The sequence below is a fragment of the Peromyscus eremicus genome, chromosome 19 (assembly GCF_949786415.1).
Source record: "Peromyscus eremicus chromosome 19, PerEre_H2_v1, whole genome shotgun sequence".
Taxonomy (NCBI): Eukaryota; Metazoa; Chordata; class Mammalia; order Rodentia; family Cricetidae; genus Peromyscus; species Peromyscus eremicus.
The window spans coordinates 51,610,184-51,627,477 of NC_081435.1; the positions used below are offsets into that span (position 1 = coordinate 51,610,184).

The 17,294-nt window shown below is 40.3% G+C and overlaps 1 protein-coding gene and 1 non-coding gene across 2 annotated transcripts in view; one reads left to right on the forward strand and one right to left on the reverse strand.

Moving 5' to 3' along the window:
- Wdr7 (WD repeat domain 7) overlaps positions 1 to 17,294 on the forward strand; it is a 290,638-nt gene that overhangs the window by 201,990 nt on the left and 71,354 nt on the right. Inside the window, exon 21 of the mRNA XM_059246685.1 lies at positions 6,052 to 6,238. Coding sequence (XP_059102668.1) covers positions 6,052 to 6,238 — 187 coding nt within the window. The remainder of the gene's footprint in view (positions 1 to 6,051; positions 6,239 to 17,294) is intronic.
- Positions 11,703 to 11,806, reverse strand: LOC131896249 (U6 spliceosomal RNA). Its single transcript, XR_009375409.1, has one exon. It is a non-coding gene; the product is annotated as a U6 spliceosomal RNA (small nuclear RNA).

Genomic DNA, 17,294 nt, shown 5'->3' on the forward strand with positions numbered 1-17,294 from the left:
GGCATTGATGCCATTATTGCTGATTAACAGTAGTGTTGTGGAATATTACTTTAACTAGGCAAAGATATGTTACATTTGCTTATGCTGCATTTGTTTAATAATGTAAAGATGTGCTGCATTTGTTTCACTTTGCCTGCCTTAGGCACCTGATTGGTCTAATAATATGCTGAATGGCAAATAGCTAGGTAGAAAAAAGATAGGCAGGGGCTGGCAGCCAGAGAGCATAAATGAGAGGTGAGATCTAGGCTGGAAAAGAATGGGAGAGAGAGAGAAGAAGGAGAAGAGAATGAGGGAGAAAGAGAGGAAGATGCCTGGAGCCAAAAGCTGGTAGCATCCAGACAGACTGACATTAAGAAGCAGTGAAAGTAAGATATACTGAAGGAAAGAAAGGTAAGCCCTGAAGCAAAATGTAGATGAAGAGAAACAGATTAATTTAAGTTAAAGAAAAAAGGATGGCTAGAAATGAGCATAAACTAAGGCCAAACATTCATAACTAATAATAAGTCTCTATATCATGTTTTGGGAGCTGGTTAGTGGCTCAAAAGACTGGTACACAGGAGAGTCCTCAGCATCTTTACTGAACAACATGTTTTGAAACCAAAAGAGTTAATTCAGTAAATCTTTGTAGCATCTGTGATTTATGTTATGTTGTTTTTGAATGAGTTTTCTGAGACAGATGTAGAGTTTTGGCATTTGTAAGTCTTTGTAATTCCAAAAGAGTTCATCAAAAAGGAGCAAACATTTTCTTATTAATAGACTTAAAAAAAAAAAAACCATTGTGAAGATGACCATTTCTCTCTGTTCTCTTTCGATGCCTTCCACATGGGTTCCCAGATCTGTGAATCTTGCCCTGGCATAATGATTGGAATCTTTGTTATCTGGAGACTACACTTTCAACTGCAGAAGGTTCTTGAGTGGAACGATGCATAGGCAATGGTGCTTCAGAGACCTTATGTTTCCCATCAGGCACCATCTTTACCTTCAATGCCTGGTCACCACCACATGTGAGAGGAGCAGGCACTCTGAAGGACCATTACAGGGACCAGAGTCTTCTAAGAAACCCTTGCTGGTTTCTCCTTCCTGCCATTTCATTCAAAGCCATGTGGTCACCTCTTCCAGGCTGCCCTTTCAACTGCACCAAAACAGTGATAGGAAATACTAAGAAGTCAGTCTCTTATTGTTTTGTTATTAATATTTGTTGTTATTGTTCTCAGGAAGAATATATCTGAGTTGTGAGGAAGCTGTCCTTAGCATTTCCAGATAGAGGCACTTGGAGAGCAGCCAGGTCCATAATTTAGTATTCATGTGTTTAGGTGGAATTTTTCTGCCCCACAGTCAGCTCTGTCCTCCCAGCCAGCTCCCAAATAACCACACAGAGACTTCTTATTAATTATAAATGATTGGCTGATAGCTTAGGCTTGTTACTAACTAGCTCTTACATCTTAATAACTTTGGGTGACTGTCAAGGCAGCCAGATGTCCCTGTCATTGGGTAATATTACACCCTTCTGGGGTCTTTTTTGGAGTTAAAGACTAAATAATCAGACTTAAAGTTTTTCTTAGTTATGATAAAAGGTAAATTAGATATAAAACTTCAGACTGACAAAGATAATAGAGTATTTTCTCTAATTTTTCCAAATACCAATGGACTAAATATTGTAACTGTTATTCTTACTTGATAACTGTTTTTGTTATATATAGTTTTACTATGTTAAAGTTAAAACCTTCCTATTTAATTAGAAAAAAAGGGAGAAATGCTGTAGAATAATCCTTTTGTACACTGAATATGTATTACTCTCATTGGTTTAATAAAGAGCCAAATGGCCAATAGCTAGGCAGGAAAAAGTTAGGCAGGAGAGCCAGACTGAGAGAACACTGGGAAGAAGCGGGGGCAGAGGAGTCACCAGCCAGATGCAGAGAAAGCAGGAGATGTATGTGCTGTGTTGAAAAAAGGTACCACCACGTGATAGAGCATAGATAAGAAATATGGGTTAATTTAAGTTGTAAGAGCTAGTTAATAACAAGGCTAAGCTATAAGCTGAGCATTTATAATTAATAAGTCTCTGTGTGGTTATTTGGGAGCCGTCTGGTGGGACAGAGCTGACTAGCAGGAAAGAAAAACCCCATCTACAAATGGCACCCCACATTGGGCACCAGATAATATGATTTCTTTTACCATAAAATAAAACTCGGGGACAAATATTAAAGCTGAAAGTCTGAGATAATCACAAAGGACTGTGAAATACACTGCTACTTTTCACTTTTCGTGGTGGTACCTTTTTTCAACACAGCACATACATCTCCTGCTTTCTCTGCATCTGGCTGGTGACTCCTCTGCCCCCGCTTCTTCCCAGTGTTCTCTCAGTCTGGCTCTCCTGCCTAACTTTTTCCTGCCTAGCTATTGGCCATTTGGCTCTTTATTAAACCAATGAGAGTAATACATATTGGAAAAGGCCAGCACAACCTCCCAGCCCTGCCTGTTCACCTGGGATTCTCTCTTTCTTGAGTCTGCCAGGGAACTCTGTGATCCATTCTGCCCAGCTGAATGTGAACTCTGCCTCTAGAACCAACACCTGTCTCTGTTGGACATTGGGCCACAAACGTAGACAAAATTCTGTAACACATGTGGCAGCCTGCAGTGAGGGGAGATGGCCACTGAGATGCTTAAAACATTGTGTCTAGGAACCCTACTCCCCTTTGCCTTAGGAGGCCAGAGTGCTGAGACTGGAAGCCATTCCTGCTTCTGCAGAGAACAGCAGGATGGATTTCTCTGCAGCTTCTACGACTTCCTGAAAACACGCAGGAAGGTGACAGTTTCCTTGTCATTTTGTACCAGCATTCTGACTTACTGCGTCGGGGATGCATTAGAAATGCACATGCAGAAGAGGCAGATCTGAAGTCCATGATAGGCACTAGTGTGTTCTGTGATGAGGAAGTTGGAAGATGCAGAGAGCTACAAGAAACACAGTTCCTGCCTGTAGATGTAACCAACCATCTTATTAAATAAGAAACACAGAACCAATGCAAAGAAGAAAGCCAAGAGATCAGAGCTAAGAGCCTTACCCTGCAGCTAGCCTCTTGAGCCAAGAGACCTCTCCGAAAGAGACCTACTTCCTGTGTGTTTGTCTTTATATAGTCTTTCTGTTCTGCCTTCTCATTGGTTGTAAACCCAAACACATGACTGCCTCGTCACTGCCTGTCTGTAGAGACTTCCAGGTCTTCTATGGTTGGGATTGAGATTAAAGGCGTGTGTCTCCAATGTTGGCTGTATCCTTTTACACACAGAGATCTACCTAGCTCTGTCTACCAAGTGCTGGGATTAAAGGCGTGTGCCACCACCACCACGCTCTTGCTATGGCTCTAATAGCTCTGACCCCCAGGCAACTTTATTTATTAACATACAATTAAAAGTCACATTTCAGTACAAATAAAATACCACCATACCTGCCCTCAAGAGGCTAGTACAATTAACAGAGGAAAAGGGAAATGCACAGAAATGTTTAAAAAAAAAATGGCCAGAGTGTAGAGAAGAGTGGATTACTTTTTTAAAAGGAATGTATTAATTCTTTGTCCCAAAAGCAAAGCATGAAGGTTTACTAGTTCATTGACATGGTTGGACATGGGTAAATTCATAAATCCCATATGAAATATTTATCGGGGGATTTTTTTTTTCTCAGAGATCTTTTGTGTATGCTTGTTTAGTTTCATGCATGCGTAGTGAACCCATAGTCATGGCTGCTTTGCCATTCTGACACAGAATTGGTGGCTGTGTCTACGAATGTAGTGTTCCAGGGGAAATGCTTTGGTATCCAGCATTGTATATATACAAGTTTTTTTTCTTTAGTGAAGTGTTGGTTTTGCTGTGACACACACTTTCACATGTTCTTTTTTTTTTTTGTTGCTCCTCCTGCCCCATTCCTTCCCTCTGTCCTGCTGACCTCCCTTTGCTGGCCTTCTTCCCTCCCCCATAGCCACCCTGCTTATTTATTGTGTGTAGGTGTGGGGTGTAGGTGGGAGCCTGCCAGGCCACAGCATACAGACAGTGTCAGAAGACAGCTTCCCTATGCCCAGGGACCAAACTCAGGCCAGCAGGGTTACATGCAGCAGCTACCCTCCCTTCTACTTTAAGGTCACACGTGATCTGTACTCTCCCTGCCTCCCAAAGACATCTCTTTCCTACTTTGATGCTTCCTTTTTTAGTTTTATGAGCTACACCTGCACCCCTAGAAACATGTATAAAAATTAAAATCTAAGATCTGCATATGAGAGAATGTGGTATCTGTTTTTCTGAATTTGAGTTACTTAATGTGCTTTCCATTTCCATCTATTTTCCTGTAAATGTCTTGATTTTTCCTTATAACTGAATAAAATTCCATTGTATGTATGCACATTTTATTTATTCATTTTTTTCCAACAGATTTTTAAAAGGTTCTGTGACTGAGAAGTTCAGAACCACCAGTACACAGAATGCTTCCATAGACTCAGACTTAGAGAACTTTTCCTTTTCACCTCCATTTCAAGCCATTCTACTCAGTGGTTGACTATTTAAGATTAAATAATTAATTTTTGTGTCAGATATATTACAATTTATGCACCATGTTCTTTTTAGAAAATGGATGGATTGGGCCAGTGAGATGGCTCAGCAGGTAAAGGCGTGTGCTTCCAAGCCTGGTCACTTGAATTTGATTCCCAGTACTCACATAGTAGAAGGCAAGAACCATCTCCCAGAAGCTGTCTCTGACTTCATCCACACACACAATAAATAAATAAGGAAAGGAAGGCAATATTAAACAGCAAAGCAGAGATAATTGAACATGTTCTTCATGAGTCTTGCATGCCATGTTTTGAGCACTTTCTAGGGTGGTTAGCTGGCTGATACGTTCTGTAGCTTCAGCACAGTCCACCCTTGGACCTTTCGTCAGAGAAAGCCATCATTGCCACTACTTCTTAGACAAGGACACTGAGGCTCGGGGGTAACTGAAGTCACGGTCTCTAAAAGTCAGGCAAGCATGGTTAACCCTCTGTGTGCACCTGATGCCTGGGCTTCTCTTTCTCAGCAGCTTGTTTGTTCTGTGATTTAGGAACTGCTTTGCAACTTCTCCAGAGAGCAAACAAAAGCAGCTCTTCAAAATTAGTTTTCTTAGCCTCGGGTGGTGGCATATGCCTTTGATTCTATCACCTGGGAGGCAGAGAGGCTGATCTCTGTGCCTTTGAGGCCAGCCTGGTCTACATAGTGAATTCTAAGATAGACAGTCAGGGCCTGACAGAGAGAATTTGTCTCAGAAAACATAAACAAACAAAAAACTCCAAATAACTAACTAACTAACTAACTAACTAACTAACTAACTAACTAAATAAATAAATAAAGTTCCCATGACTTCTAGTGGTTTCTTTATGAATGTCAAAATGCCTTTTGAAGTGAATGGGCCTTTGTAGTTGCTGGCCACTGAGCTTGAGTGAACTAACTGTTACTAGGCTCAACCTTCACCATAAAAGGACACATGTTCATCCAAAGCTAAATGGTTTGATCAGATTTAGAAATTGTATTATGCTATTTTTATATTTATATAATAAACTTGTATGAAGATTATTATTGTAAATGTACCAGCATGTGGAAAGAAATGTCTCCAACCTCGAGTCTCACATGGTGCCTTGTGTAGCCTTCTACTGATATTACCTCTAAAGACAAGACCTCCTGATGGATGTGTTTGCCCATGCCCTGTGTTAGATATGATAGAAAGGGTAGAAATGTGAAAATCCTACATTACATTATTTGAACCATCTTTAATTTGTAATACTGAGTTGAAAGGAGCATTGGGAGATAGGCCATTCATTTTTCAGTGTAGAAGTATGTATTTATATATAATTATTATGTAATTAAGCACTTAAGAATATACCATAAAATATTGTAGCCTAAGGGCTAAACAAAGTATAAGTTTAAAATCTTTTATGGTTTTGTTGATCAAACCCTTTTTTGGAAAAAAATTGAAGTATACTTATATTTTCAAAGTATACTTAATACTCTGATTTTTTATTTTTTTTTATTTTTTAGGTAAGGCACTGACATTTCTTCTGCTGCAGCCACCGAGTCCCAAACTTCCTCCTCATAGCACCATCCGGAGAACCGCCATTGACCTGATTGGACGAGGGTTCACTGTGTGGGAGCCTTACATGGATGTGTCCGCTGTTCTGATGGGGCTTCTGGAGCTGTGTGCAGACGCGGAGAAACAACTTGCCAAGTAGGTGTGAATTCCAGTGCGTTAGTGTGTTGCTGTTGGAGGTATTGGTTAGACTTTAGACACTGTGTGTTTAATCAGCAGTAAATCCACGGGGCATGGTAGCCATACTGGTTGCCACAGCACTCAGTATGCCAATTCCGGAGGATTGCTCCAAGTTCAAAGCCAGACAGTAAGACCCTGTCTCAAAAAACAAAAACAAAACATAACAATACAAACTCAACAAAACAGAAAATTGAGATGTAGCTTGAGACAATGAATGATCTATTACATAATTTTCAAATTGTGTTTACTATACCTTGAGACATTACTGATTAATAATTATGTAAACATATTGTTTATAAGAAAAATGATAGGCATAATTGGTACTAGGTCAAAACTGTTTTACTAATAGAAGATTGGGCTAGACAATTTGGAGACTTGCTCCTCTACATTCCTGTTAATTTTTAAATTAACCTTATTGGCATTTCCTTTGCATGTAGTCAGTGACAAGTTGTATGATGATTGGAGTTGGGAAGGTAGGATGGCTCAGTGAGCACAGATACTTGCCACCAAAACTGACAATCTGAAGTTCAATCTCTTGGCCCCATATGATGGAAGAAAAGAACCAATTTCTGCAAGTTGTCCTATGATCTCCCCTGATGCACACTCACTAAGTAAATGAAATGCATTAAATTTTTAATATACCATAATCATCATTTTAAAAATAACAAAAGAGGAAAGTGTACAGAAAGAGTTGCTAACCTGAAATGAGTGGGAACACTTGCTGATAAACTGACTAGGAGTTGTGGCGGTAAAGATGGGCATTGGTGCTCCCTTAGAACCCAGTCTCCTGATTCCAGGAAAACACCTCTCTTTTGGGTGTATTATGCAAGTGGTATAAACTTGGTGATTATCAACTAAAGCAAACTGACAATGTACAGCCATCACAGCTACCTAAACTGACCATGTACAGCCATCACAACTACCTAAACTGACCATGTACAGCCTTCACAACTGCCTAGTCCCCAGTAGTGCTGACCCCAATAGCCACCGTTGTCCATTAAGCAGTTTTTCCCATTCCTGTCTACACGCCTTAGGAAACACTAATCTTCGGCCTTTCTTCAATTGCCTGTCCTGGGTAGTTCACAGAAATGAACCGTGCATCCTGTAGTCTTTGATGATTCACTTCTTTCACTTATCCCTCTTAGAGTCTGTTCCTATTGTAGTGTGTTTCACTGTTTTATTTTGTATTTTAGCTGGATTCCATCCCACCTACTGTTAGACAGTGTCTTGTTTATCTGTTGATAGACATGTAGCTATTTTTCACCTTTTGGTCTTGTGAACAGAGCTACTGTGAACGTTCGTATGTAAGTGTTTATGTGGGAACTCATTTTCATTTTCAGAGTGGAATTACTAGGGCTTATAATTCCAGGTTTAAATTTTCCAGGAGCTACCAAACAATTTTTCATAGCAGCTGAATTTTCATTATCTTCAGCACTGTACAAACAAGATTTCCATTTTTCTGTCTACTTTTTAAAGTAGTTCATCCTAGTGAATATAAAGTGGTAGAAATTCCTCAATTGTCCCATGATGCCTCTCTCTATAAGAATGAATGACATACCAGTGTTGTCATCGTTGACCTTTTTAAAAACTAAAATGATCTCTCTTTGCTTCATGGCTGCTTTCCCTTATGCCACAGTTCCCTCTGGTTACAGCGCGTGGGGACCTGCTGTCTCTCTGCTCGATGTGCTCAGTACACTAAGTGGAGGCCGGAGAGGCAACTGAAGGCTGGAATACAGTGCTGTGACTTTGCCGACAGATTAGCCATCCATTGCCCAGTGCCCCAGGTTAACTGGTAGGAGGAGAGTATTCACTGCAAACCTAGACAGCTGCTTTCCTCTTTTACCTCTTGTCACACCTCCATGTTTTCTAATGTCACCTCTAGGTCTCCCCAGCTACCTGAATGGAATTAAAGTATCTCTTTCAAAAAAGGTTGATGCTAAATGAGATTATGTTTGCAAAGAACTGAGAGGAGTGGTTAGCACATCTTAAGTGTTTTCATTTGTTTCTCTGTTACTATGATAAACATTCTGTCGAAAACCAACTTAGAACAGAAAGGGCTTATTTCCTTTATACTTTCCAAGTCACAGTCCGTCACTGAGAGAAGTCAAGGGAGGACCTTGAAGCCAAAACCATGGAGGAATGCTGATTGCTCATGCTCTGGCCTGGCTTTGGCTCATGCTGAGCTAGCTTTCCTACACGCATAGCACCCACCTACCCAGGGATGGTATTGCCCACAGTCCTTCTACATCAGTTAGCAATCAAGACGATGTCCTGCAGACATGCCCACAACACAGTCTAATAGAGGCAGCCAGGTGACTCAGGTTGAAAATAAAAGCTAACCAGAACATTAAGAGACTGATGACGTTACTATGGTAGTTGTGTAAGTGGTGATGTTGTTGTGATGGTTCCAGTGTTCAACAGATTACAAACTGGCAAATGAGCAGTTTTATGGATTAGTGGCCAGAACGGTTTCTGGTAAAGGAGGGCAGCAGATATTTCTCAGGTGACTTTTGAAATTAGGAGGGAATGCTGGCCTATACGTTTACACCAATAGTACAAGGCTGCTGGTCTTTGTGCAAATCTCCAGAACATATTTTCTACCTTTAGCCTCCTCCTGACTCGCTGTTGTGTACCCGCAGGAGAACACAGCATGGGCTGCATGTCCTGAAGCACTCTTGCTTTGTCATGAGAAGCATGTAATATGTTTAATTATCCAATATGGTAGTTTGTTTTCAAATATGACCAAACCCAATTTTACAAGTTTATATACTCTGTTCTGTTACCTGGAATGAATGGTAGGTTTCATTTTAGTTTTAGTGTTAACACTTTTGTTTTTAAAATAAGTTTACATCAAGCTTATATCAGCAAAGTAAACATGTATATATGCCTCATCTACAGAGAGTATGTCAAGAGACATAAATCCTATAGTTTTCAGTAGGTAATTTAAATCTTGCTATTACATCCTTTCTGTCACAAAGATTAGTATGACTTTCTCTCCACAGCTCTGAATAAATGAATGTATCAGCATGTAGCCTTGAGGAGTCCAATGTACTTTTCGTCATGATAAATTGCATAATAAGCAAGAAAATGTTTGCTTATTAATCTCTAACAAGATTTAGATTGAAAATGGCCTCTTACACCCATGACACACTTGGTAGAGCCTAAGGAGTACTGAGAAGGGGAAGTTGAGCAGCAGTGTCCATGGGCTTAAAGGTGACTCTTCCACACCCCCACCCCCACCCCCACCCCTCGTGCCCTGCTGGGGCTGATTTATTGTGTACACAGTAAGGGGGCTCAACTGCCTTGCTTTTTTCTGTCCATGATGCTAAGCTTGCTGTGTGAAAATGCTTTTACCTTGACAAGTGCTTAAAACTTCAATTCACATTTATGGAAAGAGCAATCATAGCAAACATTTCTCTCTTTTTTCCCAGTCTTGTAAGTTCATGAGGACAGGCTTGGGAAAGACAACTAGTTCTGAAGAATATATATTATGGAAGAGTTCTTCCTCCCTCTCTTTCAAGTACTGCCTTTCCCTGTCAGAATGGAGTACTTAGAGTTTTTCCACAGACCTGTAGATGCCTCGAGGTCAATAAGAGTGTTTCCCCAGAATTCATAACACCTTATTATAGAATTCTGACTCATCACTTCTGCTAGTCACAACATCAGCACTTTTTTCTAATTTTTTTCTAGATATTTTGCTTATAGGTGTGCTTACTAATTATGCAGGCATTTATTAACTAATATACGAAAGGGCCAGTGTTAGCTATTTCTAGTTTCAGGTGGAGTCAGGCAGATTCTGTCTCACAATGTCCAGGACATTGAGGCAGTGGGGTTGGTAAAGGGTTGGACAGGCTTGATGGAGTGAATTAACAGGGCAAGCAGAAGGTGTGCCTGGATTTTCATATCAGAATAGTCTGTGGCGAAGAACAGGGACACACAACAGAACCAGGCTAGGCACTGCATGTCTTTAAACAGATCCCAAGTGAAAGTTAACTTCCTCTGAGCTAACAGCAGGGTGCAAACTAGGATTCACCCATCAAGAAACACAACAGCTTCCTTTCCAGCTGTCTTTGGGAAGTAGAAGGAAGGTTAGGCCAAAGGTTAGTTGTAACTGGAAGCTCCTTGCTTGTAGTTAGCACCTACTGTGTACACTGGTGTAAGATGGATCTGTGGGTTCAAAGTAGAGTCTTAAATTGATACATGGGAAATTAGGATCCACTTCTTGGAGCTCTTAGTGTAATTAATAAATAATTTAAGAATGGACTCAAATGGAAGCTCAAGGACAATTTTATTAGAGTTTAAAAGAAAAAATGCCATGGCAAGCAAGCTGTAAATCTCAACAGCTTCCTGGAGGAGAATGGGGGTGGGGAGGGCTCATACTGTGTAAGCTGTCCTGTGCTGAAGGTCAGACACTTGACAGGCAAGCATCCACATAGCTGGGAGGATGCTTTAGGGAAAAATAAGAAAGCCTAAAATGTTGGGGAGGCCCAAAGTGTTAATCCCTGCTTAGCAAAGACATAGAAGGAAGAAAGGGGAAATGGATAGTTCTGAGTAATTCAGAAAAGGGGCCGTTGTACAAAGCTGCATGGCTGCCAGCCAGTAAACTACAGTTGTAGGGGTGAGCATTCTGGGAAGGAAAAGTGCAATATCCCCTTAAAGGACTTGTTCTGCCTGCGTCCTTACCACGGGCTACCGTGAGCTGTCCTTCGAGGGGTGGTTCTTTAGCTAAGTGGAGTGTCAGGTCATGGACCAGGGACAAGATTTTGCTTAATGGGCCTTTATTGCTTACTCTAACACACCCACCTCTGAAGAGGTGACCCTAAAATCATTTAGGAACTAAATTAGAGATCAGAGCCTTCCAAATTTCTGGCATCTCTGGCTGTGGAGAGGCAGCCAGGGGCTCAAGGACATTTTTGGGTTTTGTCTAGAGAAAACTGTACTTCTCTTGGAAGTCTTTTTCCCCTAAACTGCCTACCCAATTTCTCCCTCCTTTTGGGCCTTTATTGCTTACTCTACCAATATGCAATACTACTTGGGGGTTTCTGTGCTGTGTTTATTGCAAACACGTTCATTTAGGTATACAGAGGCCCAAGGCAGTAAACATGGTTTTTCCCATTTTGCAAGTGCACACACACAGATCTAGTGTATGAATCTGTGAGAGACACCATCTCTCGTTTTCTAGATGGTAAAAATGACTGGGTTTAATTTCAGGTCTAGCTGACTCCAAAAGCTAAAACTATAATACTGTTCAAAATCTTAACACCCGTAAATTAAAAGCAGCTTAAAAAAAGATTACCAAAAAATGATCAGGGCATAATTTTAAATGTACTTTTGGATTTGGAATTTAATTTGGAAATTTTCATTAAGGATTTAGTACCTTATAGAAATTAAAATTTTCATTTAAATATCACTAAAATTTTTTTAAAATATAGAATGCTTTATTATTTTGATTGCCAACCTTGCACAGGGGCCATGCTAATCTCTTGATGGTTCCAGTTTTAGTATATGTGCTGCCAAAACGAATACTCACTAAATTCTTTAAGTAGTGTCTTGGTTCTGACTTATTAGTGATGGTAGGCAGTGATTTTAAGAAAAGTGTATTTTAGAGATGACAGTCTCCATCAACTGCATCTGCCTGGTGCACTCAACATGACAAGGGCTTGGCCCACTCCCGGACTCTCAGCTCCCATTCCACAGCTATTGTACCGAAGGCTTATGCTGTTTGTTTGGTGAGTGATCCACAGGTAGCATCTTTTATAAGGAGTTTCTTTAATGAACAAGAATGGTATATTTATTCAATGTGGACTGTATAATAACACAATGAGGTTGTATTTTCCTGAAATAACTGATAATTCAATTATTTGTAAATAATTGAACATCATAATTAATCCAGTTAATTGTGATAAATATAGAAACACAATTTTTTGTTTGTTTTAAGAAGTCCTTTTTTAAAGATCTCTGTGGGTCTATACATACTAGTAAAGTGTTAAAAATGTCAGACAAATCCTCCTTTCTAGGCAAGCAGGAAACTCCTGTGTTCTTGGAAGGCTAGACTCCTTCTGGCTTTGTGTGACCTGTGATTCGGATTCTGTTTACCTAGGTCTCGGTGTAGGGCCTTTATTGTGAAAGAAGAGAGGAGCACAGCCCAGCTGTTGAGGGCCCATGCCCATCAGTGCTGCCACAGCTGAGGACGAGGGGATTACAGCAAGCCTGTGCCTTTTAGGGCCTTGTCACAGCTTACCAAACACAGAGGGGGAAACAGCTGCTGGAAGCCAAGAATCTTTGATAGACAGAGAAGCACCACACATTGGAAAGGTTCCTTTTGAACTATCTACAGTTAGAAGAATTGAGTATTTCAACTCAAACTAACCATTTCTATTAAGTTTGGGTGTAGAGAGAAACATGCTACAAATACAAACATGTTTTAGGATTCTACATTGAGCAATTTTTTCTATTCCGAAAAATTCACTTACAAGGGTTTATAACCTGATGACGCCCTTTGCATAAACCAGCTCAGCAAGCATAGTTGTGTGTTTTTTTTTTTTTTTTTTTTTACTTACCGTGACTATATGCAGCCTGCAGGAAATATTTCTAAAAGGTTCATGTTTGGAGGAGTAGGGAAAATGTGTATCTCTGAGTTTTAGAAATGAATATTGCCTGGAGTTATACAATGAAGATCTAGGCACTGATGAGATGACTCAGTGAGTAAAGGCACTTGCTGACCAACAGTCCAAGCCTGGTGACCTGAGTTTCCTCCCCAGGACCCATGGAAAAGTAGATGTGAGTTCTAACTCCCGAGAGTTGTCCTCTTACCTCCACAAGCATATCAGCCTGCATGCATGCATTCATACACAGTAATACTAATAAAAATTTTAAATATTTTTGAAAATGAAGCTCCAACTTGACACAGAGGAATTATATATTCTTTATTCAGTTGGAAAAAGATACTGGCAACAGATATTAACACACCAGTGTTCCCAGGAAAGCGTAGGATGGAAGTCCTGTAATTTAGAATTAATTAATTAAGTCATATAATTAAGAATGTGTTCAAAACAATGTTAGCTTTCTTTGTGCTTGATATGGACTGTTTCAAAGCCTTATTACTGGTGTCTAAGATTTACAGGCTGTTAATGAACAGTTATGAGAAGAGGGAGCTCTACCTGAGGGGGCTATGCTTATATTCATGTTATTTATCTATAATAGCATTCATCTCTGGTATTTGTGATTAGATAGACGTGTGTGTGTGTGTGTGTGTGTGTGTGTGTGTGTGTGTGTGTAAGCCCTGAGTAAAATAGTCTGTGATGTCCAATTTCTGTAGAATAAAGACTAAACCCAAAGGCCTAGCCTATAGATGTATAAAATGAATGAGCTACACAACAGCCCATGAGCAGGATCAAGAGCACAGAGTAAGGCTGGGTCTACACACAGGTTCCAGAAACAGACAAACAGCCATTCCCCTCCAAGCCTCTTGTTCAGATAGAATCCACACTAAGATGCATAGCATACAAATAAGAGAGAACAGGAGCATGGCTAAGCAAGCCTCTGTGGAGCGATATGATGAGTCCTGTGGACATACGCCAAGTAGTGGGATAGCTGGATCATTCTGTAGATCTCTCTTGAGCTTTCTGAGAAGTCTCTACACTGATTTCCAGAGTGGCTGCTCCACTTTGGAGTTGCCCTGAGGATGAGGGTGCCCTGTCCCCACATCTTCACCAGCATTTGTTGTCAGTTTATTTTAGTTTAGTTTTTTGATCTTAGACTTCTGGCTGGGGTAAAATGAAATCTCAAAGTAGTTTTAATTTTCACTTCCCTAATTGCTAAGGATGTTGAACATTTATAAAGACAATTCTTAGCCATTTTTATTCCTTCTTTTAGGAATTCTCTGTTATGGTGTACAGCTCATTTTTAAATTGGTATTATTCTTGATTATCTGGTTGTTGTTGTTGTTGTTTTAAGTTCTTTGTATAACCTGGAGAATAATTCTAGCTTTGGGGTGGGGGGATATTCAATCACACTGTAAACTCCGAGTCTGCATTTGCATTGATTAAATAAAATTATCCTTGGGTGAGGAGTCTGAGTTAGCAACTAGTTGACAGAAAGCAATCATAGAACATCAGAGGACATCTGGAAGAGATAAAGAGATGCACTGGAAGGGAGGGGTTTTGAGTGGAGCAGCCTTTTTTGTTTTGGTGGAGTGGAAGGACAGGCTTTTTGGGAGATACCAGCAAGGAGAGGTTAGCTAAGTGCTACTCAACCTCTCTTGAGATAGCAGGTTTTCACTCCAGCCTTTGAATCTTGAGTTTTTGTTTTGTTTTGCTTTGTTTTGTTTTGTTTTGTTTTTATAAATAGAATGCAAGACACTTAGTTAAAGCTACCTTTAATGGCAATGGCAGAGCCAGTGCCTGTGGGAACAGAATTCACGCCAGGCTGAGGCCTGAGTGACCAGGCCACTGTCAGAGAAGCAGGCTGGGAACTGTGGACTCCCAATTGCTGACTGAGATAGCAGTAGATGAAGGCGCAGCTGCCATGCTGAAGGTAAAACAACACTAGCTCTGAATCTTTAGATTTGGTGTATAATCTAAAGTAACCACAGAAGCCAGAAAAGTAGAAAAGGACCATGGAGAGGAGAGGAGAGAAAGGAGCTCTAGAAAGAGGGTGAACAATACAAAGAGGCTATGTGTGGAAATGGGAAAATGGGATGGGGAAGACATTGGGAAGGGGGTGGGAGAGTAATGGAGCTGAAGAGGGAGGGAGGAGACATAAGTAGTACTAAGGATGTTTGAAATACCTATAGGGAAACATGTTGTTTTATAAGCTTACTACACACACACACACACACACACACACACACACACACACACACACACATGAGTTACACCCTATGAGGTGAGGTGATTAATTCTCCTCACCAAAGCCATAGACTAACTACCTGACAAAATGCCCAGTTTCAGGAATTGAAAACTTCCCTCAGTTGTTGGTTGAGGTGGAGGTGGGGATAATCCAAGAGCCTCCCAAAACAGTATAGATTGTTGCCATTACCCTTGCTTGCTTCCCAGAACTTGAAGGTAAGTAAGACCTGATCGCTGAAGAGACTACACACTTTGGACAAAAGATTTAGAGGAATGAGCTAAACTGTTCTAGAAGTCTCCTGCCTGAGGACTAGCTTTTCTGGTGTGGACAGGTGCTATGCAAGCTGCCAAGGGAGAAGAGCAAACACTAGGCCTTTCCTGGCTATGCAGCCTAGGAGCCACAGCAATGGGCAGCCTAGCCAGATATTCCCAATAGTGTTGTCGTGGCTTTTATCTTGGCAGTAACCGACAACTGTCTAGTTGAACTCAATAGGAGAGAAGTCATGTCTGGTACTGTAAACCCAGTCAACTATCTGTCCTTGGAGCAATCACAGGCCCGAGAGGAGAGCCGACTTCTGCCACCTTGCTAAGCCAATGTACTTTCTAACTCTATTGTAAGTACTTAGACCTATACACAGAGGCAAGTTCTCACTCTCTTCAAAGGTGTTTCTTTCTGCAGCAGATAGAGACTGTTAGAAAGATCCACAACTGGTCACAACACAGGAAATAAGTGACTGTGGGGTGCCCACCCCTAACTGCTACATCTACAACACAGTCCCTACACTAAGGCTCAGAGAAAAATCCCGAAATATGAGCCCCTGCCCCCTCCAAAAGAGTAAGAGCCAGAGGACCATGATGCGTGCTGCAGATAGTGTCATCTAAACACAACATAGAAGCTATACCCTGTTGCTGAGAGGAAGAATTAGTCTTCTCCAGAGATGAGCCCCTGACAGGTTATTCAATCCTAAGTGGGCAGTCCCAAACACGTCAACATAAAAGCAACACTAAATGAACTTAATAAGTTATATAAATTTGACAATAATGATTAAAGAGAAGAGGTCATAAGTTAGAGGGGTGTATAGCATAGGAGGAGTTGGGGTTGAGAGAAAGGTGGAAATGATGCAAATATAGTACTCATGTATGAAATTCTAAAAAGAAATTAAATTAAAAATAAAACATATTACACATGCAATGCACTCTACACTTTTAAAAAGAACTACATGTATCCATAACTATCTATTCTATTTCCTTTTCCTAGGGAGATATATCTGTGTCTCCCCATACCCCCAGTACCCACTCTATATCCTCTTTGATTCTACAGATTGTAGTTTGGTGTCATTGACTTAATAGCTACTATTCACCTATAAGAGAAAAAATACCTTATTTGTCTTTCTGGATCTGGGTTTCCTTGCTTAGGATGATTTTTTTCTAGTTCCATCCTTTTGCCTGCAAATTTTATGTTGACATTTTTTTAACAGCTGAGTAATAGTCCATTGTATAAATGTACCACATTTTCTTTATCCATTTATCTGTTAACAGACATCTGTGTTGTTTCCTATTTTTGTCTATTATGAGTAGAGCAGCAGTGAACATGGTTGAGCAAAGATCTCTGTGGTGGGATGATGTGACCTCTGGGTATATGCCCAAGAGTGGTACAGCTGGATCTTGAGGTATTTCATCCTGGGGACCTTCTATATTGACTTCCATAGTGGCTGTATAAATTTGCAGTCCCACTAGTGTGGTTGAGTGTTCCCCTTACTTCACAACCTTACCAGTATGACTGCCATTTGTTTTAGTTATCTTAGCCATTTTTCACAGATGTACTTTGGTGAAATCTCAAAGTAGTTTTGATTTGCATTTCCCTGATGGCTAAGGATGTTGCATATTTAAGTGTTTCACAGCCCTTTGAATTTCCTCTTTGGAAAATTCTCTTTTTAGACCATTGCACAATTTTTTAATTAGGTCATTTGTTTTGTTGATATCTAGTATTTTGAATTCTATATATATTTTGTATATTAGCCCTCTATAGAATATGTAGTTGGTAAAAAAAAAAAACTTTTCCCATTCTGTAGGCTTCTGCTTTGTTTGAAAGATGATGTCCTTTGCCACGCAGAAGCTTTTCAGTTTCATGAAATCTGATTTTTTTTTTTAATTGTTGATCTTAG